Here is a 26,500-nt window from a genome sequence, read left to right as displayed (position 1 = left end):
CGGGCGAATAAATAAATTGAGCCGTTTTTTTTTATGGGGGATTTTTTTTTTTCCGGCCGTAGATCCGTTTGCGTTTTTTTTTGGCGTGATGGGAAGCGCGCTGTGCTGCAGACCTTAGCAAAGAGAAAACCTGCGTTACCAGTTGTGCATCAAGCCGGCTGGTGCCACGTTCTGCCGGACCATCTGCCCACGTCTCACTTCGCTGAGCATTTTAATTGCCTCTGGTCGAGCCGCGTTGGCAACTTGTTGACTCTTTTTTTCTAAAACTGGAACGACGATCGGGGGTGTGTGTGTGAGGGGGAGGGGGGGGTTGCTCCATACATGATTGCGAGGTGTATACGAGGACATATGTCACTGGGTCGTCGCTTCAATCCAAATCCCTCGCAGCACAATGAGTGTTTTCCGTGTTCACCGACCAGTGAGTCGGTTCGAACCGACTCACTGAGCCGAAGAACATCCTTTAAAAAAACAAAACAACACAAAAACAACAACAACAACATCCTTTTTATTTACAACAAACCCTTCAGTTCAGCGAGCGCCGGTGAGACCAGCCCTTCTATTTTTAGACTCCGTCAGTAAACGGAGTCACCTTCGCCGTTAATGCAATTAGAGCTTCACTATTATTCAGCACAATTACTACAGAGAGCCGAGTTAACCATCTCCGCTCTGGCAACGCAAACATTACACTTTAATGGAAGCACTCACACACACACACACACACACACACACACACACACACACACACACACACACACACACACACACACACACACACACACACACACACACACACACACACACACACACACAGTGATTATTTAGCTTAATTAAAGTTGAATACGATCCAATGACAGGGAGCCGGTGTTTTCATTTGGATCATACATCAGCTTATAATATTGGGGATGTAAACTTTTTAAAACTGGTCATTAATTAGCCTTAGGATTTAGGCTCCGCCCCCATGTGACCCTCTTTCAGGACACAGCAGGTATAGATAATGGATTCATGTTCTTATTTTCAAACATGCGCCAAAAAAAGAAATCTAAATTTGGATGTAAGGGACACGGCTGAAGATATTGGTTGGCTGTGATCTCAGGTGGCTCTGCTATAAAAACGACCTTAATGCTGTTGTGGAAATCACCGCATGGGCTCAGGAACACTTTGGCTAAGAGCTGGCATGTTGAAGACTTTCTGTATCTGTTTGATTGACAGGCCTGTGGTGCAGTCAGGTTACAGCTATCGGTGGGCGGGACGTAGTATCGACAGGTTTCCAATCAGTTCAGTCAGATCCACCACTGGCTCCTCCCCCAGCTCGTCCAAATATGGTCACTTCTGGTCAAAATTGAGACTTCATAACGGCCGGGTGACGTCACTGTTGTCATTAGTTTTAATGTTAATTCAGCTCAGCTTGTCCTGATTATTATGTTTAAAATGAAATTAAACTCACTCAGTTTGACTTTAGTGGCCTAAAAATCACCAATACAAAGCTTGTGATTTTTTATTATCATGTATGAGAGGAGGCGGAGTCACACGCGGTCCAAACTGAGCCGGCTGCTGATGATCTGCCAGCCTGTTGAACGTGTTGCTGATTGATGGTTAAGAGGATCAAATATGCATTTGGGGTCCTGACCCTTTATCCACTCTCGCTTCGCAGCCACACAGATCTCAGTGGGCGGAGCCACTCGGGGGAAAAATAGGCCCAGAGGCCCCGATGCAACTTCAAATTAGTGTGTTACACAATAACACTCAGCAGGAGGGTTCCCGCTCGGCCCTCGACCCTCGACCCTTTAACTTGTGGAGGCTTCAGTCGTGATTGTTCTTTCAGTACGAAACTACAGTCTGTCGTGTGCAGCTGTAGTTTGAAGCTGCATTTTGTTAAAGAACAAATTTACGAGGAAAAGAAATCACACTTTTCTGAAGCCGATCTGTCAGCCTTCATTTATTTGAATCATATTTATTTCCTGGTTTCTTTGTGCAGTGAACTTGTGATGAAGGAGTAAATGTGAACCGGGTCACGTCTTCTGAACAATCAGTAACAGACAGTTCAAACCTTTTTCTGGTCCGCAGAATCCACCGACTTCCCTGCAGAGAGTTTCCGTTGCAACTTCCTTCTATAAAAAACCTTCTGAAGGAACCTGAGACTTTATTGTGTTGAATTTACTGCTTTGTGAAGTGTTCTATGACTTGTGACCCGACATGTTGTCCACAGCTGCAGAATGTAAATGTGATGTTAGAGAAATCCTTTTTTTATTTTATTTTTCACTTTACCATTTAAAAATAAAGTGACACTTTGCAGCACAATGCTCCAAGTTTGGACGTCTGTTTGGAGTTCATAAATGTAATAAATGGACCATCTGATGATAATTTATTGTCCAACCGGTTTACGATATTGACCAATGACAGATCTATCAATTTATATGTTGTCTGATATTTATACTTTAAAAAAAAATTTTTTTTACAGAATATAATGCTGAGAAAGATGCTCGAGATATTTTAGAAACTATTTTCATATCTGTTTTATTTATTATATAGTTTAGTCATTGAATATTCTGACTTCATTACATATCTTTGATAACCACATTTAATCATCGTGATATTGGATTTTTTTTAACTTTCTAATATATATTAACCCCATAAATCCAGTATCAGTCGGGCTCTAATAATTTATTACCTCTTTATTTTCATCAGCTTAAAGTGTGTGTGTGTGTGTGTGTGTGTGTGTGTGTGTGTGTGTGTGTGTGTGTGTGTGTGTGTGTGTGTGTGTGTGTGTGTGTGTGTGTGTGTGTGTGTGTGTGTGAATCCACCCAAACGACTCAGAAAGCTTTTCCACCTCCTTTCAGCCGAAGGGCACAGCGGGCCGCGAGTGGAAGATATGCTCAGCGACACTAACAATGCTGCAGAGACATTTTATGAAAACTTAAAAGCAAAAAAATGTTCCCCCACATGCTGACAAGTGTCTGTTTAAAGAAAAATAAACAGGAGAAATTCAAAATGTCAAAGTGTCCATTTAAGGGAGCGCCACGCTGTTTATGTGCTTAGTTGTTTGGGCTCGGTTCGAGCGGCGGTAGGAGGTAAATCTAAATAGCAGTTTGGCTTGTTAGAGTTTGGAGAAGTTAGATGAGGCGTTGGCAACGCTCCACAGAGCCAAACACGGCCTCATTACGGCAACGCGAGGACGGACAAACAGCTGGACGCATCTGTTGCTGCGTGTCTCCGACTCTCCGTTCATCCCCTCGTCTCTTCTCAGCCCTCCCGTATGTCTGGAGTGTCACGGTCCGCTGCCTTCCCCTCCTCCCCGTGTTTCACCACATCTCAGGCCTGTCTCATGTATGTTTCGGGTCCTAAGCATGTATATCTGTCCGTGTGTGTGTGTGTGTGTGTGTGTGTGTGTGTGTGTGTGTGTGTGTGTGTGTGTGTGTGTGTGTGTGTGTGTGTGTGTGTGTGTGTGTGTGTGTGATCTCCAGTTCCCCTCCAGTGTTCTGCTGTCAGTGCATTTTAAGTGATCTAAAGAGTGCTACGGATCTTCCTCCTCCTCCTCCTCCTCACGTGTCGCCTTGCTCCCATTAAAACACAAAGACGTCCTGCAGGAGCTCCTTGGATATCACTTCATTAAGTCTGCGCCGCGGCGGAAATGTAATTCGTTTGATTATAATCAGTGGATCTCTGGTTCATAAACTCGACTCCAGGCCGGTTGTATTTCATCCTCCATGTGTTTTTAGGTGGTGAAAGAGTCGAGGCGGCTTTTAACCGTAGAAAGAGAGATGCAGCAAATGTTGTCTCCTGTTTTTCAGGGCTGCACGGTTAATAGTGTTAAAAGCACAATCTAGGTTCACACCATGAGGGACATCAGCTGCATCAAAACAAGCGCTCCTACTTTCTCACAGCGTCACACCACGTGATGCAGAACGACAGAAACCAGCAGTAAGGAAAATTAAAACAGTGAGAGACGCTACAAGTTACCAATGTTCCCTAAACGCCTCATCTGCAAGCTATAGGTAGACACTACAAGTTACCAATGTTCCCTAAAAGCCTCATATGCAGGCTATAGGTAGACACTACAAGTTACCAATGTTCCCTAAACGCCTCATATGCAGGCTATAGGTAGACACTACAAGTTACCAATGTTCCCTAAACGCCTCATATGCAGGCTATAGGTAGACACTACAAGTTACCAATGTTCTCTAAACGCCTCATATGCAGGCTATAGGTAGACACTACAAGTTACCAGTGTTCCCTAAACGCCTCATATGCAGGCTATAGGTAGACACTACAAGTTACCAGTGTTCCCTAAACACCTCAATGTATGTATGTGGGAATTGTTGAATTGTTGGATTGCTCTTTATAATGTTGGAAGGACTTTAATATGTTAAGAGCTTTTAAAATAACCTGTGTTGTGATTTTGCGCCATTTAAATAAAGTTTAATTGAATTGCACCAACGTCAAGTTACCAAAAATTCAGTGGCTTTCAGGACAGTTTTTCTTCAAATTTGCTTCATTTACATCTGATTAATTTGTCAATACTCACTGTGACGGGGAATCAGAGCCCAACATACATGTGGAATTATTACGACAAAGAAAATGTAGAGTTGGAGAAAAGCTGAAATTATTCTCAGCCCTGAAGTCTGACTGGTTTGTCCGGTGATGTCGTGCTGCCGTGATGTCACTCACCTCTCGTGCCAGAAACTTGACACATTCTCACACACACACACACACACACACACACACACACACACACACACACACACACACACACACACACACACACACACACACACACACACACACACACACACGCCGGACTCCCCGAACTGCTGACACCAGGGCCACAAAGGTCAGAGGTCGGGCACCATCTGAGCGTGTGTGCTGGGCCCTGAGGGGTCACATGGGCTGTGTGTGGCTTTGACCTCTGTGTGTGTGTGTGTGTGTGTGTGTGTGTGTGTGTGTGTGTGTGTGTGTGTGTGTGTGTGTGTGTGTGTGTGTGTGTGTGTGTGTGTGTGTGTGTGTGTGTGTGTGTGTGTGTGTGTGTGTGTGTGTGTGTGTGTGTGTGTGTGTGTGTGTGTGTGTGTGTGTGTGTGTGTGTGTGTGTGTGTGTGTGTGTGTGTGTGTGTGTGTGTGTGTGTGTGTGTGTGTGTGTGGAGATTTCTAGTGAAGTCAGCAGAATCAGAACATTAAAGTGCTACAGTGTAATTTAATGTGTTATTAAGGAGAATGACAGATGACCTATTTTTTTTTTTTTTTTTTTTGCGTGTTTCGAGGACGTTTGAAAAAAAAAAAAAGAACAAAAGTAATGTGAGAAAAAGGATCTCTGCATGGAAGTAGGAAGTCGTGTGTGAGTGTATGTCAACTGTTTATATTTAGTATTGACCGAAAATACCTGATGGAGTTTGATTTGAATGTGAATTTCAGATGTTGCTGAAATTAAAGGTTTTCATCTTCTTCTTTTTTTGCATTGTGCGATTAAAAACAAAAAATCATTTTTAACCTGGAAAAAGTTTAATATTTTTTTCCAAAACCTTTTTTTTCCCCACATCAGGTCCTGTATTTAAGACACAAAACACTTGGAAAAGTAAACAATCAACTATTGTGTGTTTGCATCGATCACAAATCAGCAAAGTTTACATTTTATTTGCAGTTTTTGTGACATTTGATTTTTAATATCGGACCTGCAGACCAAGATAATGCACCACAACACTGAAACACACACACACACACACACACACACACACACACACACACACACACACACACACACACACACACACACACACACACACACACACACACACACACACACACTCAGTGCATCTTTAGCTTTAGGCGAGCCTCCTAGGCCGGATTTTACTGTTGACCTTGACCAACGCAATGTGTGTAATGATCCTTATGAGAGCTGCAGATGAATATGGTGGTAGCAGAAAGCCCATGAGATGAGGGGATGGCATATAGCACACACACACACACACACACACACACACACACACACACACACACACACACACACACACACACACGCACGCACGCACGCACGCACGCACGCACGCACGCACGCACACACACACACACACACACACACACAAACACATGATGGGATCTGTCCATCCTTTTGTGTGTGTGTGTGTGTGTGTGTGTGTGTGTGTGTGTGTGTGTGTGTGTGTGTGTGTGTGTGTGTGTGTGTGTGTGTGTGTGTGTGTGTGTGTGTGTGTGTGTGTGTGTGTGTGTGTGTGTGTGTGTGTGTGTATTGTGCCTGAGTATATGCATCTGTTTGTCTACGTGTGTGTGTGTGTGTGTGTGTGTGTGTGTGTGTGTGTGTGTGTGTGTGTGTGTGTGTGTGTGTGTGTGTGTGTGTGTGTGTGTGTGTGTGTCGGTATGCCATTATTGAATCTCATTTGCTACATTCCTCTCTTTGTTGCTGTTGAATCTACAGGGTAATGGATTTATTAAGTTTGTCTGGCAGGGGTGTGTGTGTGTGTGTGTGTGTGTGTGTGTGTGTGTGTGTGTGTGTGTGTGTGTGTGTGTGTGTGTGTGTGTGTGTGTGTGCACATCCTCATAAAGACATACATAATGTGTTTGTGCTTGTGTGTGTATCATTTCTTCATCTGTGCTATGTGTACTTTGCATTGTTGTTGGTTTTGTGTGTGTGTGTGGGGGTAGTGTGTGTTTGCTTGTGTTGTCCCTGTGTTGTGTACAGTTATTGTGTGTGTGTGTGTGTGTGTGTGTGTGTGTGTGTGTGTGTGTGTGTGTGTGTGTGTGTGTGTGTGTGTGTGTGTGTGTGTGTGTGTGTGTGTGTGTGTGTGTGTGTGTGTCCCAGGTTCTGCGGTCCGTTGAGATCACATGAAAGGAAAGAGGCCTGTGACTGATCCACTCCCTCTGAACAGGGGAATTTACCCCCCTCCCTCCCTCCCTCCCTCCCTCTCTCCCCTCTTTGTGCCCCCCCCTCCCACCCATGTTTCCATGTTGCTGTCACTCTCCCTCAGCGTCTCTCACCCTCATCTCTCTCCGTCTCTCCCCTCCTCTTTTTTTTCCCATTCTCTTCCTCTCTGAGCATGTGACCCACTTTTTACCACCCACCCCCATCTCTCCCCCCTCTCTCACCCCTTCTACCCCCTCTCTCCCCCCCCTGAGTCCCATCTGAAGACGGTCTACTGAGAGCCAACCAGGGGGACGCAGAAAGAGAAACAGACGGAGAATGAAAGCAGAGCTGTGTGTGATTCTGCTGTCTGTAACATCAGAGTGTGTGAGTGGAGTTTATCTGGGAGACGGACATGACGGGGACATGAGAGAGACGGGGGGGAGACGGGGACATGAGAGAGACGGGGATATGAGAGAGACGGGGGGGTGAGAGAGGCAGGGGGGTGAGAGAGACGGGGGGGTGACGGGGACATGAGAGAGACGGGCGAGGGACGCTGCGAGTTTGTCTTTTTGCTCCGTCGGTGGTTCGTCCAGCCGGCTCGCTTGTTTGCTGCCTTTGGTTTTTGTCCCTCGCTCTGTGTGTGTGTGTGTGTGTGTGTGTGTGTGTGTGTGTGTGTGTGTGTGTGTGTGTGTGTGTGTGTGTGTGTGTGTGTGTGTGTGTGTGTGTGTGTGTGTGTGTGTGTGTGTGTGTGTTGACAGTGTATGGACATGCACAGCTGCAGCGTTGCAGTCCTCAGGATCAGGTGCTGCAGGTTAAATGCGTCATTATTTAAATATTACAGAAGTGACTCCTGAGATGAGACTTTATATTTTGATATCTTTTGACTGTAGAAGTGAATAAAATAATTAAAATAATAATAATAAAACATGTTTATTACATGTATGTGACAGAGACTCCTTCTCTGTTGGTCCGTGTTCAACAGCGATACTGTGAGTTGTATTACTAGTTGTACTATTAGTTTTATTATAAGTTTTATTACTAGTTATATTATTAGTGATCTGAAGTCCAAATCGAAGCTAAAAACGAATCCTTCCTTCTTGAAAAAGTAAAACGAGCCTAAAGTTTGTTCACACAATCATTTTGTAAAAACAAATATAAATTATAATGTTTGTAAAACGGGTTCTACTCCCGAACCACCAGCGACTGGTTGAAGTATCAATTTTGATATTGTTCTGCTAAAAAGAAGCACATTCAGCTGGTTTGGGTGGAGCTCAGCTACGTGAATAAATGTTTCATTTTGTCAAAGTGGGAAATAAAAAAAGGTTGGAGACTTTTAAAAGCTTTAAATGAACCGTTTACGACTTTATAGCCTGAAATATTCATGAAAACATGAACAAAGTTTCGGGAGAGTTTTTCCTCCATCAGGACTGTTGTTCTGTGAATCCACGAGGTTTTTAATGGATTTAATGGAATTTGTTTTGTTTTTCTTCACTAAGCTCCTCCCACTTCAATCCAGTTGGAGGAAAACTAATAAAAACACAATGGACTCAACTTAAACTGCCTAAAAAGAAACAAAGCAAACGGTGCAAGTTTACTGACGGTGCGCTCCGAGTCCGATGGTGTGGTGACGATGTGAAGGTACAACAAAGCACAATGAGCAGCGCCCCCCTCCACCTCCCCCCTCTTCCTCCGGCCCGTCGAGGTCATGAGGATCCGGTCTCATGTGGTTTTCCCCGATAATGGATATGATCTGATAACGTGGCCTAATTACACGCCAAGATGGCCACCAGCCTTCTGAGACGGGAAGCGTGCGCTCCTCTTTGAGTTCCCTCTCGGGGGTCCGCGGTCGTCGGCGGCGACGGGACACCTTCAGAGCACACCTCACAACTGATATTTAAGATGTTCGTTGGGGGTGAAAGGTCAAAGTGGAGAGAGGCCCGACCCAACGATGGGGTCGGGAGGGAGGGGGGAAGGAAGGGGGTTGACCAAAATTTGAACATGTGATCGATGTTTTTGTGATGTGTTTTTTGGGGCGTTTTGTTTTTGACAGAAACTGTCGGCGAGCGGCGGAGCGATCCGATCTCCGTCCCCCCGATCCATCGGGCCATTAGTATTCAGGACGTGTTCTCCTTCCTGCCTGCTGCCCGCCACTCATTCCCCAGACAGCGAATCAGCCGGCGTTGATTAATTTCAGCCTATTAGCACCCCTCGTTCCCCTCCCCTGGCTCCGCCCAGGTTAAATCCCTGTGCACAACCCACGTGCACGCTCGCAGGTGGGGGTTTGTGGGGTGGAGGGGTGGGGGGTGGGGGTGGGTGGGGGGGTGAGCGATGGCAGAGAGGTTGCCAGGGAGCCAGTTGTTGTCAGAACGATATTAATGAGTGTGCTGCTTCGGCCCTGAAGAGTGTGTGTTAATTTTGGTGCTTGTATGCCAGGAGAAGGCAGGTCAGGTGTGTGTGTGTGTGTGTGTGTGTGTGTGTGTGTGTGTGTGTGTGTGTGTGTGTGTGTGTGTGTGTGTGTGTGTGTGTGTGTGTGTGTGTGTGTGTGTGTGTGTTCTAGACATATGTCCATACATACATGCTCGTAGAGGCTGTTTTTTTTATGTGTCTGTCTGTAGCTGTGTGTGATATCCAGCAATGCCATGGCCTGAGGGACAAGGGCTTATGTGTGTGTGTGTGTGTGTGTGTGTGTGTGTGTGTGTGTGTGTGTGTGTGTGTGTGTGTGTGTGTGTGTGTGTGTGTGTGTGTGTGTGTGTGTGTGTGTGTGTGTGTGTGTGTGTGTGTGCGCTCTGCGGAGGCCTGTCCTAGTTTCCTTCCCCTCACCAGGGAGCCGGAGGATCCAAGGACTGACGCACATCACCTGACAGCCGCCCCACTGCTCCACGGCCCTGCACCGTGTGTGTGTGTGTGTGTGTGTGTGTGTGTGTGTGTGTGTGTGTGTGTGTGTGTGTGTGTGTGTGTGTGTGTGTGACGGAGATGGAGTGTCTGAATTTGTGTACGTGTCATGAGGATGTGTAGCAGAGAGGAATGTGTTAGGAAATCCATCAGTCGGAGCGTCGCGGTGTCTGTTAACGTGCCGTTTGTGTTCGAGGGAGTTTTTTGGTGTACTGATCCCTCGAGGTGTGTGTGTGTGTGTGTGTGTGTGTGTGTGTGTGTGTGTGTGTGTGTGTGTGTGTGTGTGTGTGTGTGTGTGTGTGTGTGTGTGTGTGTGTGTGTGTGTGTGTGTGTGTGTGTGTGTGTGTGTGTGTGTGTGTGTGTGTGTGTGTGTGTGTGTGTGTGTGTGTGTGTGTGTGTGTGTGTGTGTGTGTGTGTGTGTGTGTGTGTGTGTACCTTGGGGGCAGGAGTGGAGGAAAATGGTGTCACCATGAAGCTCGGAGACAACAGAGCTAAATGCGGTCTACTTAACCTCGGTGTGGACTAAAAAAAACCCTAAAAAAAAAACGTCACCTTGGCGACGTGATGTAAACACGATCAGTCGTTACACCGGACATGCGTGTGCTGATTGAACACGGACGAACAAGGAGGAACAAATCTCTCTGTTTCTTAGATGTTTTAAATGGTTTTAATCACAAATCTTATTGTTCACCACAAAATATACGAATATAGAAATGAACCGTTGTTCAGGAAGAATTATTGTTCATAATCTCGTACGTATTGTTAACGTAACCGCTGGTAACGGGAACATTAGTGACCTGAAACTGGAGCAGAGAAACATGTTTTTTTGGTTCAAACTCTGTAAACGGTCAACAGAGACTCTCGAAACGCTTCAGAAAGTCGACGGCGTGTTTCTGAGGGACATTTCAAAAGGGGGCGGAGCTTCACCGTCTGAGACCGAAGAAGAAGGCGTGTCAGGTCAGGAGACACCAGCTGGGTTTCCTTTGATGTTGGCGGAGGTTGTGTCACCGTGAATTTGTCCCCCAGAGTCAGACTGTCAACACCGAGTTCCACCGGGACCTTCTGAGGCGTCTGAGAGGAAAACATTCACTGTTCAAACTTCTCACACTCAAACAACACAATCGTAGCTCCTCCCCCTCACTCGCTGGATTTGTCTCTCTGCGACTTCTTTCCATTTCCCCAAATGTTCTCGTACCAGCGGTCTAATTAACGTGCCGACGTTGATCGACTTTCTTTCAGCTTTACGATCGCACTTTGAGAGTCGTGTCAATCAAAAAAAAAAAAAAAAAGAACAAAATGTAGAACGATTCCTTTAAACTAAAAGCAGTGCAGGACATCGAAAGATATCTTCAACACTTTGTTTTACTTTTGTCCAACTTTCAGGTAACATCAGAAACAAGTTTTTTTTTCCAAAACAACTCTACAAAGTCAAACTCGATGAAGCAGCTGAACTTAAATTCGCCATCTGTCGCCTCCACGGCGTCTTTTTTCCAGAAGGTGAAGGGTCACGTCCGACGATTCCTCAAATATCCATAATCACATATTCTAAATCTCCCGTGACCACCTCGGTCCATACCTTCACGGAGAGGCTGATAGCATATTCATAGTCACACCGGCCTATAGGCACACACACACGCACACACACACACACACACACACACACACACACACACACACACACACACACACACACACACACACACACACACACACACACACTCGCAGGCCCGTGTGCTTTATTAGAAAAAACCGTCATGAATATCTTATAGGCTGCTAATGCTGTGTGATACATTAGGATCGGAACACATTAAAGTTTTAGAGGCACATTAGATAAAAGCAAAGACAGCAGGAGCTTTGGAGGGAGGTGGAGGGGGAGGGAGGGGAGGGAGGGGGAGGGAGGGTGTGGGGGGGGAGGAGGGGAGGGAAGGGGAGAGGGGGCCAAAGACAGTTTATATTTGTACATTTTCGAGTTTATTTTTGTACGTCGGTGACACGACGCTGATGTCACAACTTCCTGCTCGTGCTGAAAGTTCAAGAGTTCACGGCAGATATCGGCGATAAATACAATGAAAATCACTAACGGTTTTTTTTTTTTTTTTTTTTTTAATAATTCAGCCTCTCAGGTCCTCGACGCCTCCTAATATCGCTGAATCGCCAGTTTAGAGTACCGAGTTTTCGTCCCTTTTCGTCGAGACCGCTGACCTGTGAGTTGCCCCCCTACCTCCCCCCCTCCCTGCAGAGACCGGCCTCCCACCTGGAAAAGAGTGTGTGTGCGTGTGTGTGTGTGTGTGTGTGTGTGTGTGTGTGTGTGTGTGTGTGTGTGTGTGTGTGTGTGTGTGTGTGTGTGTGTGTGTGTGTGTGTGAGTGCTGCATCAGCGTTGGGTGTTCACACATTTGAGAGGTCGCGACCCCGCAGCCTGGAGTACACTTGTCTTCATCTGGCTGATTACATATTAACACCCTGGACACACACACACACACACACACACACACACACACACACACACACACACACACACACACACACACACACACACACACACACACACACACACGGTGGTGGTGGTGGGTGAGCGGTGCTTTGACCCCCGGTGGGGAGTGACGTGTTCTCCCGGTGGTTTTCGGGGACTTCACCAGTTCATGAATACAGCTGAACGCAGCAAACTTCTCACTTCTTCCTTCATCTTCGTCCTCATTAAATTCATCCGTCACTCAAAGAAGGTTTTTTTTTGTAATTGTTGCGATCGGAAATGTTTGATTATTGCAGCAGATTTTCTCCAACAAAAGAAAATGTATGCACTACTTGATGAAGGAATAAATCTGTAATCACTTCCTGTGAGAATATTAATCATGCTGCAACAATCACAGAATGATTTCAGTTCTAATCTTTTTTTAATTTATTTATTGAACTTGAAAAAAAACAAGGAGATAAAAGGTCTTAAAAGGTCCTAAAAGCTCATAAAAGGTCCTAAAAGGTCCTAAAAGCTGCGTATGTTTCCAGAACAGACCGTCTGTGACTGGAATATAGAAACAAGGACTACGTCAGCCTTTCAAAATAAGAGCTTTAGATGCTGTTTAATTCATGTTCATTCAACACATAGACCTGCTGGATGAAACAAACAAAGAGACGTCTCTGACAACTGGACGTGTGGAGAAAACTCATTTAACATCCAGTAATATGGAATCACTTCCTTTGATCACAAACATTTAATCACATCATTTTATTGTGAAGGACACATTTCCCACAAACTTCCATTGTTTCCCGCCAGTTTTTTTTTTTTTTTTTTAATGAAGCGAGTTTACTTCACTTTATGTCGTTAATACTTTCAGCACAGCTTTCTGATGAATCTTTTTTTTTTTTTTTTTTTTTTGTCGGGAAAATCACAGAAATTTGAAAAATATTTCTTGAATTTGTGTTCATTATTTCAAGATTTCCCTGGAGGGACTGAACGATCTGTATTTTTTGAATGACGCTTGGATAAATAGAGTTTTTTTTGCTGTCGTCCGTGTGGTCTCCAGGTAAACGTCTCCAGGAGTGTGTGTGTGTGATATTGTGCCTCTTCCTCTTCATCATCAACTTCTCCTTCCTCCTCCTGAACTTCTCCACCGTTCACATCTACCAGATCGTCCTCGGCATCGGTGAGCCATCAAAAAAACTAAAAAAAACTGTCCCACAATCACCCGAGACACTCATTTGTATTTTTTTTTTAATTTTTTTAAATAAATGTTGGAGAAAATGTTTTTCATGTGTCTTCATATCGAATAACAACAAATGTTATTGCTTTTTTTCTTTCTCTCCTCCCCGGCGGGTCATCAGTCCTCGGCATCGTGACGGCAGACTTCGCGTCTGGGATGGTGCACTGGGGGGCCGACACCTGGGGATCCGTGGACATCCCTGTTATTGGCAAGGTGAGCGCAGATCTCCCGTTAGGGGGCGCTAGCGAGCCGTTTTCAGACAAACCTATGAAATACTTAAATTTCCACTGGGGCTGAATTGTGTGCAAAGTTTCATGAGTTTTTGAGCATTTTAAAGCTGCTAAAAGACATTTCATGTGCCAGAAGGAGAGAAAGAATCATTTCTGTTTACCCTCTTTCAGTGATTCATCTTAAAGAAAGCGAATCTTCTTTGTTTCTCCAAACTTGAACCGGAGACACACGACACCCGGGGCGAGAAAGAGAAAGCATATTTCCCTAAACACTTAACTATTCCTGTAATAATAAAAAATATTATTATTATTAATAATAATACCGCTAAGATAACTAAAAATAGTAGCGGTAGAGTTCATCTACATCTTATTAAGTTGTTTCAAACATGTTTAATACTTCCTGTCAACTTTGAGTGACAGACCAATCAGTGACCAGTGGGTGTGGCAATAATAATCGTCTGGCAGCAGCATTGATTTTATTGGTGTTAAAAGTCCTTGTAAGAATATACAAACACATTTTAAAGACCCATTGAGTCAAAGGCTGCAGAAATGATGGTGTGTGTTGCACCAGCACCCCCCGACCCCCCGCTCCCCACCCCTCCCTCTTCAACTCAGTGTCCCGTCTCTCCTGAGGCTGCGTCGCCATGGCAGCGTGGTGGTTGCACCTTATTCCCCAGAGCTGCAGGACTGACCTGGAAACTAAATGTCACTGTAACACAGAAGGATCTCTCTGTAGTCTGGAACATCCATGCTCCCTAACACACACACACACACACACACACACACACACACACACACACACACACACACACACACACACACACACACACACACACACACACACACACACACACACACACACACACTGTGCATGGCCTCACCTTGAAGCTCCACAACCTGTCACCGCTACAGTGCCAGAATACACACACACACACACACACACACACACAGATATATATATATATATATCTGTGTGTGTGTGTGTGTGTGCGTGTGTGCGTGTGTGTGTGTGTTCAAGACGGATTCACACACACTTGAGTCACACATTAAAAACATGTCTCACACACACACACACACACACACACACACACACACACACACACACACACACACACACACACACACACACACACACACACTTTCCCACAGCCAATTAGAGTAAAGGTTATCCTCATTTCATCCAATTAAAATCAGTGTGATCAGGTGCAGAATGCAGATTGGTCCGTGTGAACTTTGTTTTGATTAATGGAATGTGAATTTAGTGTATGTAAGTGTGTGTGTGTGTGTGTGTGTGTGTGTGTGTGTGTGTGTGTGTGTGTGTGTGTGTGTGTGTGTGTGTGTGTGTGTGTGTGTGTGTGTGTGTGTGTGTGTGTGTGTGTGTGTAAGTGTGTTTTTTTAAATGAATTATTCATTGATAAATAATTCGTTACACGTTGAAGCTAATGTGTGTTTTGAAACCTGAGGCATCCCAATTAAAACAATATTTATTATTCATATATTGTCATGGCATGATTAGTAATGATGTCATATTATTCACAATTAAATTAAAATTCATGTAATTTGTTATTGCATCACAAAAAAAACAGAAACCCCCAATGCTCATCATAAAAGTTAAAAATGTCCTGATACAAAAATGTTGAACCATTTATATTCATGTTGATTTTAATATTATTATAATGAGGCAGCACTTTATTGCCCAGTCACACATGTGGAGTCCGTTTAAATAGATAGAAGACAACGAGCGCAGCAGTAAATACTGTAAATACTTTAAAGTGACTAAAGACTTGTTTCCTCCTTCAGAGCGGCCCAATATGGGGTCCATGGGCCAAACTTGGGCCGCACCTCGTTTGATTTGGCCCACCGTGGTATTGCTCGTGTTTTAATTCTGATCATTCTTAGATGCTGCAAAATCCAAACTGTAAATATTGTGCAGCTAAAAAGTTGATAATAATACGAGTTTTACAGTTAACGTGTCGCATCGTTCAACTCCATTAAACTCCATCAAACTCCGTTGAACTCCATCAAACGCCGTCAAACTCCATTAAACTGTATCAAACTCCGTTAAACTCCATCACACTCCGTCAAACTCCTTCAAACTCCATTAAACTCCATCAAACTCCATTAAACTCCATCAAACTCTGTCAAACTCCATCACACTCCGTCAAACTCCTTCAAACTCCATTAAACTCCATCAAACTCCATTAAACTCCATCAAACTCCGTCAAACTCCATCACACTCCGTTAAACTCCATCACACTCCTTCAAACTCCTTCAAACTCCATCAAACTCCATTAAACTCCATCACACTCCGTCAAACTCCATCACACTCCGTCAAACTCCATCAAACTCCATCAAACTCCGTTAAACTCCATCAAACTCCGTCAAACTCCATCAAACTCTGTTAAACTCCATCAAACTCCATCAAACTCCATTAAACTCCATCAAACTCCATCAAACTCCATCAAACTCCGTTAAACTCCATCAAACTCCGTCAAACTCCATCTCGTCCACGAAGAACGACGGTAATCTCTGCTGTTGCTGATCCTGTTTCTATATTTGCTAAATTAAGTTTTTTTTTTTTTTCATTATTCTGAGATTTTATTTTACCTCGAGAATGTTAATTTTCTGTAAAATATATCACATTTGAATAAAATGTCATTTGACATAAATGTTGGAAGAAAAGTTCACTTCCTGTAACAAAACTTTTTTTTTTACTTTTTTAAATTCATCCATCCAATAAAACTCAACATTTAACTCATCTTCAGTCTATAAATCATAAACGGTCTCTTTTCTCTTTAAGGAGATCGTTAAACTTTTCCATCAAATTCATTCATCAGCATCAAACCTAATTATTTGATTTAGTAAAAATGTATTTTAGATTCATCGACAAACGTGTGAATTTCTTCGACAAGATTAGAATCAAAGTAAAATCCTTTTTTTATTTAGTGAAATAAATCACCGTTAAAGGTTTCATAGAGATTTACAAGGTTTTATATTATTTCACACGTTCATATTTCATCACAGCTTTTAGTTCAGACCCGTTACTGGTTCTCGGTGATCTTCTGTTGATTTGGCTTCAATATTAGTTCATTATACGGTTCATTCTTTTGTTAATCAGGATGATTTCAACGCTTCGTTCAGACGGACTCTGAACCGTCAGATGAGCTGTTTTTCTGTTACTTTTTTTTTGCGTATGTGTTTTTTTTTAATGTTTATTTATGATGTGGCATTTATTGAGGTTTGGGGGTCGTTACCGGGACCAAAGGCTCAGCGGCAGGCGCAGATCTGCATGGTGTGTCGGACGCCGTAGGAGACCTCTAATAGAGACTTTAACTGCAAGAGAAGAATGGACTTTTACAGAGAACAGAGGGACGACAGACAATGGGCCAGTGGAAAATCAAACCTGTGTGTGTGTGTGTGTGTGTGTGTGTGTGTGTGTGTGTGTGTGTGTGTGTGTGTGTGTGTGTGTGTGTGTGTGTGTGTGTGTGTGTGTGTGTGTGTGTGTGTGTCCCGGGCTACCGGTGAAGGTTGGTTTGAATATCAAAGAGGAGCGCGATGCAGAACACCTGAGGCTCGTAGTGACGGCGGCGCCTGAAACATTTTAAAGGTGGCGTCGTTTGTTTGTTCTGTCATTTGTTTTTCTGTTTTGTTTGTTTGTGTAAGTGTGCGCCGCGTGTCCCGACTCCTGCGTCCGAAGCCGTCGTTTCATCGAGAGACATTACGGCGTGTCGTCTGTAAAGACATCTTTTTGCGTCTCCGTCTCTTTTTCGTCTCGTTTCGTTCTAATCGTGTCTTCTGTCGGAAACGTGCCAGCGAGGTCTCCCTCCAACAAAACAGGATGCTAATCTCATTGGGATTTACCTACTTAAAATAAAGGTTAAATAAAAGTAGGATGTGGGGAAAAAAAAGAGTCCACAGATTTGTTGGAAAGCAGCGAAGAAGTGTTAATTATGTAAAGTCTGGTCACTTAATAATAATATATTAAATGTCTTGTACACCTCTGATGTGTAAAATACAAATTCAGCACATTACATATTCAGGAAATGCAGTCAGATTGTTTTGTTATTTTTGTCACTGCATCTGTTTTATTAGAAAATTGTGTAGCAGCATTTTGCTTTGATTTGACTCCGTACAATCCTTTTTTATTATTATTTCAGCTGTTTTAGAAAAGTGCTCGACGATCTCCCAGTCGTGTCTCCAACAATTCCTCCGCGAGGCTCAGTTTTTTAATTTTTTAGTCGTCATCGTGTCATCGAGCTTTAATTGACTCAACAAGGATTTCCAGTCCTCTAATGACTCACACTTTGAGGACAAAGTCACGCTCATTAGTTCCCAATGATGCTCGATTCACACTGAAATCTGCCAGATGTGCTTCCAGTTTGTGGATCCGTCCTTTTCCTCTCCGACTCTTTTACTTCGTGGTTTTTTAAAAGCGTCTCTACTTTTCTCCTCATGTCATTTTATTCTGGTTCTTTTTCCCATTTTTGTTGCTTCCTTAACAAACAGATCTCTTTCAAGGCATCTCTCCGGTGAGGCTGATGAGAGCGTGGAAGGAGAGTTAATTGAATGACGGAAGTCGGTTTCTGCTCGAAGGCCAGAAAAAAAAGAAAAAAAAGGGAGAGGAGAGGAGAGGAGAGGAGAGGAGAGGAGAGGAGAGGAGAGGAGAGGAGAGGAGAAGAGAGGAGAGGAGAGGAGAGGAGAGGAGAGGAGGTGGCGAGAAGCCACGAAAAGTGAGATGAGAACATTGTGAAAAAGGTCGGAAGGACACACACACAAAAAAAGAAGAAGAAGAAGAAGAAGAAGGGGGTGGAAGGGCGTGTCTGTCCGAGCAGTGGGACGGCAACGGTTGCCGGGGCGATGGGCGATGTGAGCTGGTGATTAACGGACGTCGTGCGAGGCGGGCCGTTAAACGGTGTGGGATTAGAGGACACGCGGCGACCCGCCGGCAACGGGGAGCGCCGACGCCGCCCCGCTCGGCACGACCTCCGCGGCTTAGCCGGCCTTTCATCTAGCTGAGGGCTGCGGTGAGAGGAGGGGGGAGGAGGAGGGGAGGGAGGGGGAGGGGGGTGAGATGGGAACATAATTGTGAAGATACCAGCAGATAGTTTCAGTGTTTGCAGTGACACCTACCAACGACCGGCGCTGATAGACGGCTGCGATTGTTTCAAACAGCTAACACGACAATAATGAGTTTTCATGCTGATGCCTCCGTGGCTGCACACACACACACACACACACACACACACACACACACACACACACACACACACACACACACACACACACACACACACACACACACACACACACACACATGGACACACACACATGGACACACACACACACACACACACGCACACATGCACACAGATGGACACACGCATACACACCATGGGAAAACACATGCAAACGTTCCCTTTTTTTTTTGGTGCTTTTTCCACAGAGAAATAAATTACCTTCATCCTGTGTGTGTGTGTGTGTGTGTGTGTGTGTGTGTGTGTGTGTGTGTGTGTGTGTGTGTGTGTGTGTGTGTGTGTGTGTGTGTGTGTGTCCTCTTTTGTGCTTCTGAGATTTAGATTCAGTCTTTCATTTGAGACCCCCGCGCTCTCACAGACAGGTGTCTGCCTCTGCACAGTGCAGGTGGGGTTTGTGAGCTGTGTGTGTGTGTGTGTGTGTGTGTGTGTGTGTGTGTGTGTGTGTGTGTGTGTGTGTGTGTGTGTGTGTGTGTGTGTGTGTGTGTGTGTGTGTGTGTGTGTGTGTGTGTTTTGAAGCTTTCATTTGAGATTTTTTTTGTGCGGCGTCCGTGGGTCATTTATGTGTACGAGTGTGTTTGCACGAGTCGACTGCTGTTCGGTGGTTTATTAGGATGCTGGATGTGAGCTGTGGGTTTGTACGGGACGCTTGGCATTGCTAGGTGTGTGTGTGTGTGTGTGTGTGTGTGTGTGTGTGTGTGTGTGTGTGTGTGTGTGTGTGTGTGTGTGTGTGTGTGTGTGTGTGTGTGTCACTGAGGGAACAGTGTTTTTTTAAATTCTTGTATTTGACCTTCACATGTGATTTTTGCTTCTGTTGCTGTTTTAATTTCAAGAAAACATTTCCGTGTGTTTGTGTTTTCCCCGCAGAAGAAAACGAACATTACTTTCTCTCTGATTGACATTCGATCAGTCAGAAACATTTCGTTGCCCTCGGTTCGAAGCTACGATTAGAAAACCTCCGACGACACGAGGTTGTGCCGAGCTCAAAGGGCGGAGGGATACGCAGGAGGGACTATTTTAGTTGTTATTGTGTGACACTCTCTCCGTCTCTTCGCAGGCTTTCATTCGACCGTTCAGGGAGCACCACATCGACCCGACCGCCATCACACGTCACGACTTCATCGAAACCAACGGTGACAACTGCATGATCCCCGTCCTGCCGCTGGCTCACATGGCCCACAGGTTCCTCACATGCACACCAGGTAGCTCACGCACCTTTTTAATCTTCTCTTGCAAAACGTTTGTGATTATGAAGCCTGAAACCTGCAGAGGTTAGAAGCCACGCCCCCCTCTGCATAAATGCCTCAACTAACCAATCACACCTGCAGAAACGCAGATGTGATCCCTCATCATCCTCCCAACTAGAGTCCATCCATCTGCATCGATGCACAGTGGAAACATCGATCCGTATCATCGCGCCTTTATTTTGAAACTTCCATGGCGTGACAAACAAACAGCGGCAGCAGCCTATCACCAGGCAGGTAACGGACGAGCAGCCAATGAAAAGACTCCGCTAAATCAGAACCGTGAAGATATTTAAGACGGCTCGCCAGTTTAAAAAAATATGATTTGCTAAGTTGTAACTGAAAAATACCTCTTTTATGAGGCACTAAATGTTTTATCACCTCTGTGGAGGCTGAGCGGCCTGCTGACCATAACAACCAAGAACACACAAGAACACGGGAAGAACCGGGGATCGAACCACCGACCCGCTCTCCCGTCTGAACCACAGCCGTTCCCTCTACTGTGTAAAACAAAGCAAGAAGACAGAAAGTAATAGAAAAATCCAACGTTCATATTCAAAATTGGAAAATCATCAAATCTCTTTAAATTAGCTGATAAAAAAAACATTTGAAAAACAAATTTTATGTCTTTTGTTTGAAAGAATCAGTTGGTTTTATTATTTTAATATCAGGAAAAGCATAGTTTCATTAAATATTAATGATTAAATCATTAGTTGTTTTTTGTGAGTTGATATAATGTAAATGTGTTTTTGTCTCATTCTGATCCGAAGCCCTTTAATTGAATTCTATTAAAATCATATCCAGTCCGTCTTTGTGACATCAGCAAATATCGTATCATTGTTCACAGAATCGATAATGATAACATATTATAATAAAACTTCCTCCACAAAAACGCTGCCAGCGTGCTGATAATTACATCCCATAAACCCGCCGAATGAACGTAAGGACTTCAGAAGGTCGACGACACCGAGGCCGACGACCCGGAGCCGTGACTTCGTGTTTAAAGGTGCCAAAGTACAGGAAGTCACAGGAAGTTGGGGGGTCGCTTTTGGCCTGTAATCATGTGCACTGACCTTACGAGTGCAGGGCGGGAGGAGGAGGTGGAGGAGGAGGAGAGGGAGGAAGGGGAGGGGCAGGAGACTCAGGAGGCGACATCTCCACCTGGCATGTCTGCACTGCAACCGGAAGGTTAAAGGTCACCGATGGGAGGAGGAGAGGAGCAGAGGAGGAGAAGATGGCCTGGTGGAGTTACACTGTTCACAAACATCTGGAGCTGAGCAGCGCTGATTCAAACCAAGTTATCTGAAGTTTAATGAAGAAATCAACACTGAAAAAACTGGAGATAAACAAACATAATTTATTCAGACGTGACTTTTACGAAATGTTTTTTAAAATCCTGGTTTTACCTGTTCACTCACCTGAAAACGCCTCGCCGTGCCCAACAGGGACTTTGTTTTGTTTTTTTGAATGAAATATTGATACTGTGGTAATAATATCAGGTTATAACAAGAGGAAAGTACAATACAGTACACAGCTGAACACAGTGAAGTTGTTACTGGTCAGCCAAATGCTGCGACTTCCTATGTCCATTTCAAATTAAATCAAAATAAAAAGCCTCAAACACTTGGTTTTGATGTAGTCATATTTCAACTAAAAGCATGGCCAGAGTTTGTATTTGTTCATGAAAAAAACAAAAAACTTAAGTTTTATTTTCAATTTGGTTTCAATTCTTAAAAATCAACAATAAATTATTTTTTATAAAAATCTTTTTTGCAAATGTATTTGTGATGGGCACAAATATTTCTTACTTTTAATTTATGTAAAAGAAATCCACAAAATGTATGTTTTTAATAGTATTTGCAAATTTCATCAAAAACATTGATAACATTAAGATGTTTTTTACATTTATGTAAAAATCGATTCACGTTGAAACGGGCAGAAACCTGTAGCCAATCAGATGGCTTCTCTCTTATTGAGCCAATCACACGAGAGCAGATTTGATGACGTAATTCTGACTTTACAAGTGGAGCACCCGAGTTTAACGAGAGTTTTCTAATGAATCTATTTCACAAAGATTTACGTTGATTTTACAACCGAGTTCAGACACAAAGAGAAGATGACAAATGTGTAGAAATAGAAGAGCGTGGCCGAAAGTTGTCCGAGCAGAGGTCAGCTGCTCGTGCTCGGGAGGGATCGGTGGAGGAGCGCCGCGAGGGAGCCGAGATTAGAGAGCGGGAGCGAAGGTCCGCTTGTAGGTGACATCCACGCCTGTCATGTCGCACGCCGCGGGGGGTCGGAGAGGTCGCAGGACGGAGACGGAGACCGACGCGGCGACATCTTCCCCTGTCATGTCCGCACCTGAAGAGGTCACCGCTAAGAGTTTGAGACAGAGGGGGGAGGGAGGGGGAGGGAGGGGGGGAGGGGGCAGCAGAGGTCATGTAGAGGCGAGATGACATCTAAACCTGTCATGTCGGGCTCCTCGCCGTGTCTGGCGGTCACCAGACAAAGACGGAGACGGACAGAGAAGCTGGAGACATCTCCAGCTGTCCTGTCGCCACTTCAACCGCTGGGTCAAGAGATTGGAGGTTTAAACCAGAGGCAGCGAGGGACGCAGACAGACAGACAGACAGAGAGACAGGGAGACACAGAGACAGACAGACCGAGAGAGAGACAGGGAGAGAGACAGGGAGACACAGAGACAGACAGACCGAGAGAGAGACAGGGAGAGAGACAGGGAGACACAGAGACAGACAGACCGAGAGAGAGACAGGAGACAGAGACAGACAGAGAGAGAGAGAGAGAGAGAGAGAGAGAGAGAGAGAGAGAGAGAGAGAGAGAGAGAGAGAGACAGACAGGGAGACAGGCAGGCAGAGAGAGAGCGAGACAGAGAGAGAGAGAGATAGACAGAGAGAGACAGGGAGACAGGCAGGCAGGTAGAGAGAGAGGGAGAGAGACAGAGAGAGAGAGAGACAGAGAGGGAGACAGAGAGACAGAGAGAGAGAGAGAGAGACAGACAGATAGACAGAGAGACAGGAAGACAGGCAGGCAGGCAGGTAGAGAGAGAGACAGAGAGACAGACAGTAACTGTAATTATCTCCAGAAACGCTGCTGCTGCCAGAGAGACTTTTTATTACTATAAAAATGATATATTTATTATATATTATATATATGAAGATAAAATGTGACTTCTCTGCAGAACAGCAGATCTTTGGAAGAATAGATGAAGGTTTGTTTCTGACTCGAATCATCTCTTAATGTTCAGTCTGACAGCTGTCAATCATTCACTGATGGATTCAGGACGACAGAAGGACTTTTATTTGCTCTGTCCAGGAGAGAAAGAATATAAATGTAGGATCATCACCTCTGACTGGTCGACCTACATTAATATCCGCCGTCCTGTCAGCAGACGTGATTTAAAACAAGCAGCTTGTGATGATTTGCTGAGTCGGGGTCTGATTCTTGGACGACTTTCTGACGTTCGATTGTTTTACCGTCGGGATGAAGTGTGTTTATGTTGCAGCCTCTCTCCACTTTATCCTACTTATCTTCATCTTCTGCTCCTCCTCCCCCTCCTCGTCTCTCCCCTGCTGCCCCCCCCCTCCTCATCCTCCCCGCTTGGTTTTCTTCATCTCCCCGAGGCTCTCGCCAGCATCCTCTCTGTGGGAGTGCTTCGCCTCCATGTTGGCCCTTCTTCATTACCCTAAACAGTTTGATCAGTTATTCTATTAACTTTACTCTCTTTCTGTCTGTGTCATGCCCCCCCCCCCCCCGCCCCGTCTCCCAGAGGCCTTGGCGGCGTCCTACCCCTGGGACTGCTACGTCTTCGCCCTGGCAGTTTTCGTGACGCTGACCAATCAGATTCACAAGTGGAGCCACTCCTACTTCGGCCTGCCGCGCTGGGTCACCCTGCTCCAGGACTGGCATCTGGTGTTGCCACAGAAACACCACCGCATCCACCACGTGTCGCCGCACGAGACGTACTACTGCATCACCACAGGTAGGAGGCGGCGGGGCAGGACTGGAGGACTGTGGAGGGGTTTCCCGGTTGTTAGTGTGTATCCATGACGACTGTGGAGGGGTTTCCCGGTTGTTAGTGTGTATCCATGACGACTGTGGAGGTGTTTCGTGGTTGTTGGTGTGTTTCGCGGTTGTTGGTGTGTTTCGCGGTTGTTGGTGTGTATCCATGACGACTGTGGAGGTGTTTCATGGTTGTTGGTGTGTTTAGCGGTTGTTGGTGTGTATCCATGACGACTGTGGAGGTGTTTCGTGGTTGTTGGTGTGTTTAGCGGTTGTTGGTGTGTATCCATGACGACTGTGGAGGGGTTTCGTGGTTGTTGGTGTGTTTCGCGGTTGTTGGTGTGTATCCATGACGACTGTGGAGGGGTTTCGTGGTTGTTGGTGTGTATCCATGACGACTGTGGAGGGGTTTCGTGGTTGTTGGTGTGTATCCATGACGACTGTGGAGGGGTTTCGTGGTTGTTGGTGTGTATCTATGACAAGATCGTTCCTCTGCTTCCTTTTTTTTGTCCCATTAATTATGATTATTTAAGTTAAACCTACAGATTGTCTCCCCCTTCTGGCAGTGAGAGGAATTACAAAAACACTGTTGACATGCTGCAAAACACTGGTTTCACTCTCACAATTCGGTTTTAAAAACATTTGGAAAGTCTAAAAAAGAGCCACACGATTAAGTGACTTCATCCTGAAGTGTCACCAGACACCAGATTTAAAAAACGCTATTAGATTTATCCGACGGCGAAAAAGCTCATTTATATGTAAGAATGTTGGACTGAAGCTTTAACAGTAAAAATATGGCATCGACGTATGTTTCGTGTTTCCACGTCTTACTAGTGAGTTGTGATGTCACAAAAATCATCCGACAGCTCCGAGAAACTTTTAATTCTTCAGAAGATTAATGTATTAGATTTCTGCACGTCGAAGTTCTAACAAACCAAGAAAAGTAACAACGCAGTTTTGTTTTCTGTTTTCTAAATTGTCAATTTAGTTTTTGCCACTGAAGGAAAAGTCCGGGGATCACCGAAGTCATTAAGATTCATCCTCTGGCGATAATAAGCGACTCCGCAAAGTTTCACGGGAACGACTGCAATAATTGTTGAGATATTTCAGAGTGACTGTCGCACTGATGCTGCCTTCGATATGTCTTAATATCTCTTAATATCTTAGTATGTCTTAATATGTTAGAAACAGAAATCACATCAGTCAGCCAATAAGACAACATTTGATATTTAATAAGACATTTATTGGGGCTAATTCTGAATATTACAAAAAACTCCAGTGAAAGAAAGCAGCTTCCATTCAACAGAAATGTAACGTATTCAAGTAAAACGCAGTTTTATTTTCTGTTTTCTTTTACAACTTTACTAATAAACACGACGAAAGACTCGAGTCAAACCCGACCGCGCAGCAGAAACTACCTCACGTAACCATGGCGACAACCACGCCATTAATCGACGCTATTTGTAGGCGTTCGTCCCCTCTGAACATCCAGGAATAATCTCCGTGTGCTTGTAAAATTTTTCTTTGTCCATCGAAGAGCCGATCAAAAATATTTGACTCCCGAAATAAAAAGTTAAACTCCCTTTTTTTCTTTTCTTTTTTTTGAAGTTTTGCCTCAAAAACAAAGTCGATTCTCACACATTCATCAGGGCGGCCATTTTACATCTGCGTAATTGAGGCTGATGATGGCGGCCGTGTGTGTGTGTGTCTGTCTTATGAATAACTAAAAGAAGATATGTGTGTGTGTGTGTGTGTGTGTGTGTGTGTGTGTGTGTGTGTGTGTGTGTGTGTGTGTGTGTGTAACAGATCAACATTCGGTATTCTGCATGCATCTGGGCGAGAGAGGAAGAGAGGGAGGACTCCTGGGGTGGGGGGGGGGTGTGTGTGTGTGTGTGTGTGTGTGGGGGGGGGGGGGGGGGGGCTCGTACGTCACCCTGCGCCCCAGTGGACAACAGATGTGTGTGTGCCAGTTGTGAAGGGGGGTTGGGGGGGGGCACACTGAAACACACGCAGACACACACTTGTGTACTCGTCTTTCTGACCTCCTCTGCGGTTTCTAACCTGTGTGTGTGTGTGTGTGTGTGTGTGTGTGTGTGTGTGTGTGTGTGTGTGTGTGTGTGTGTGTGTGTGTGTGTGTGTTGGTGGCGGTGGGGGGAGGGGCGGTGGGGGGGGGGGGGGTCCACAGGGGACAGCGGCGGCCCCCTGCTCCCCCAACCCGGCTGCCTGCGCCCCAGCTCGGATCCCACCGGGCCTCGCCTCGCTGCCTTTGTGTTCGCCACCGGCTGACAATCTCCATGTATATTTAATGCTAACCTGCTGTCTGTT

General features: G+C 44.9%; 1 protein-coding gene across 2 annotated transcripts in view; it reads left to right on the top strand.

The window, feature by feature from the left end:
• LOC138631742 (plasmanylethanolamine desaturase 1) overlaps window positions 1-26,500 on the top strand; it is a 32,311-nt gene that overhangs the window by 1,902 nt on the left and 3,909 nt on the right. The window contains exons 2-5 of one of the 2 annotated variants that reach the window (XM_069716906.1): window positions 13,256-13,375; window positions 13,554-13,645; window positions 19,972-20,116; window positions 23,943-24,155. In XM_069716906.1, the coding sequence (XP_069573007.1) occupies window positions 13,256-13,375; window positions 13,554-13,645; window positions 19,972-20,116; window positions 23,943-24,155 (570 nt within the window). The remainder of the gene's footprint in view (window positions 1-13,255; window positions 13,376-13,553; window positions 13,646-19,971; window positions 20,117-23,942; window positions 24,156-26,500) is intronic. The other variant, XM_069716907.1, reaches the window with a different exon arrangement.

The sequence above is a fragment of the Brachyistius frenatus genome, unplaced genomic scaffold (assembly GCF_029030835.1).
Source record: "Brachyistius frenatus isolate BFR_SWC_R1_liver_20210118 unplaced genomic scaffold, ASM2903083v1 Contig_164, whole genome shotgun sequence".
NCBI classification, from domain to species: Eukaryota; Metazoa; Chordata; class Actinopteri; family Embiotocidae; genus Brachyistius; species Brachyistius frenatus.
Note: the sequence above shows the minus strand (reverse complement) of the source record. Positions and strands in the feature narration are given on the sequence as shown.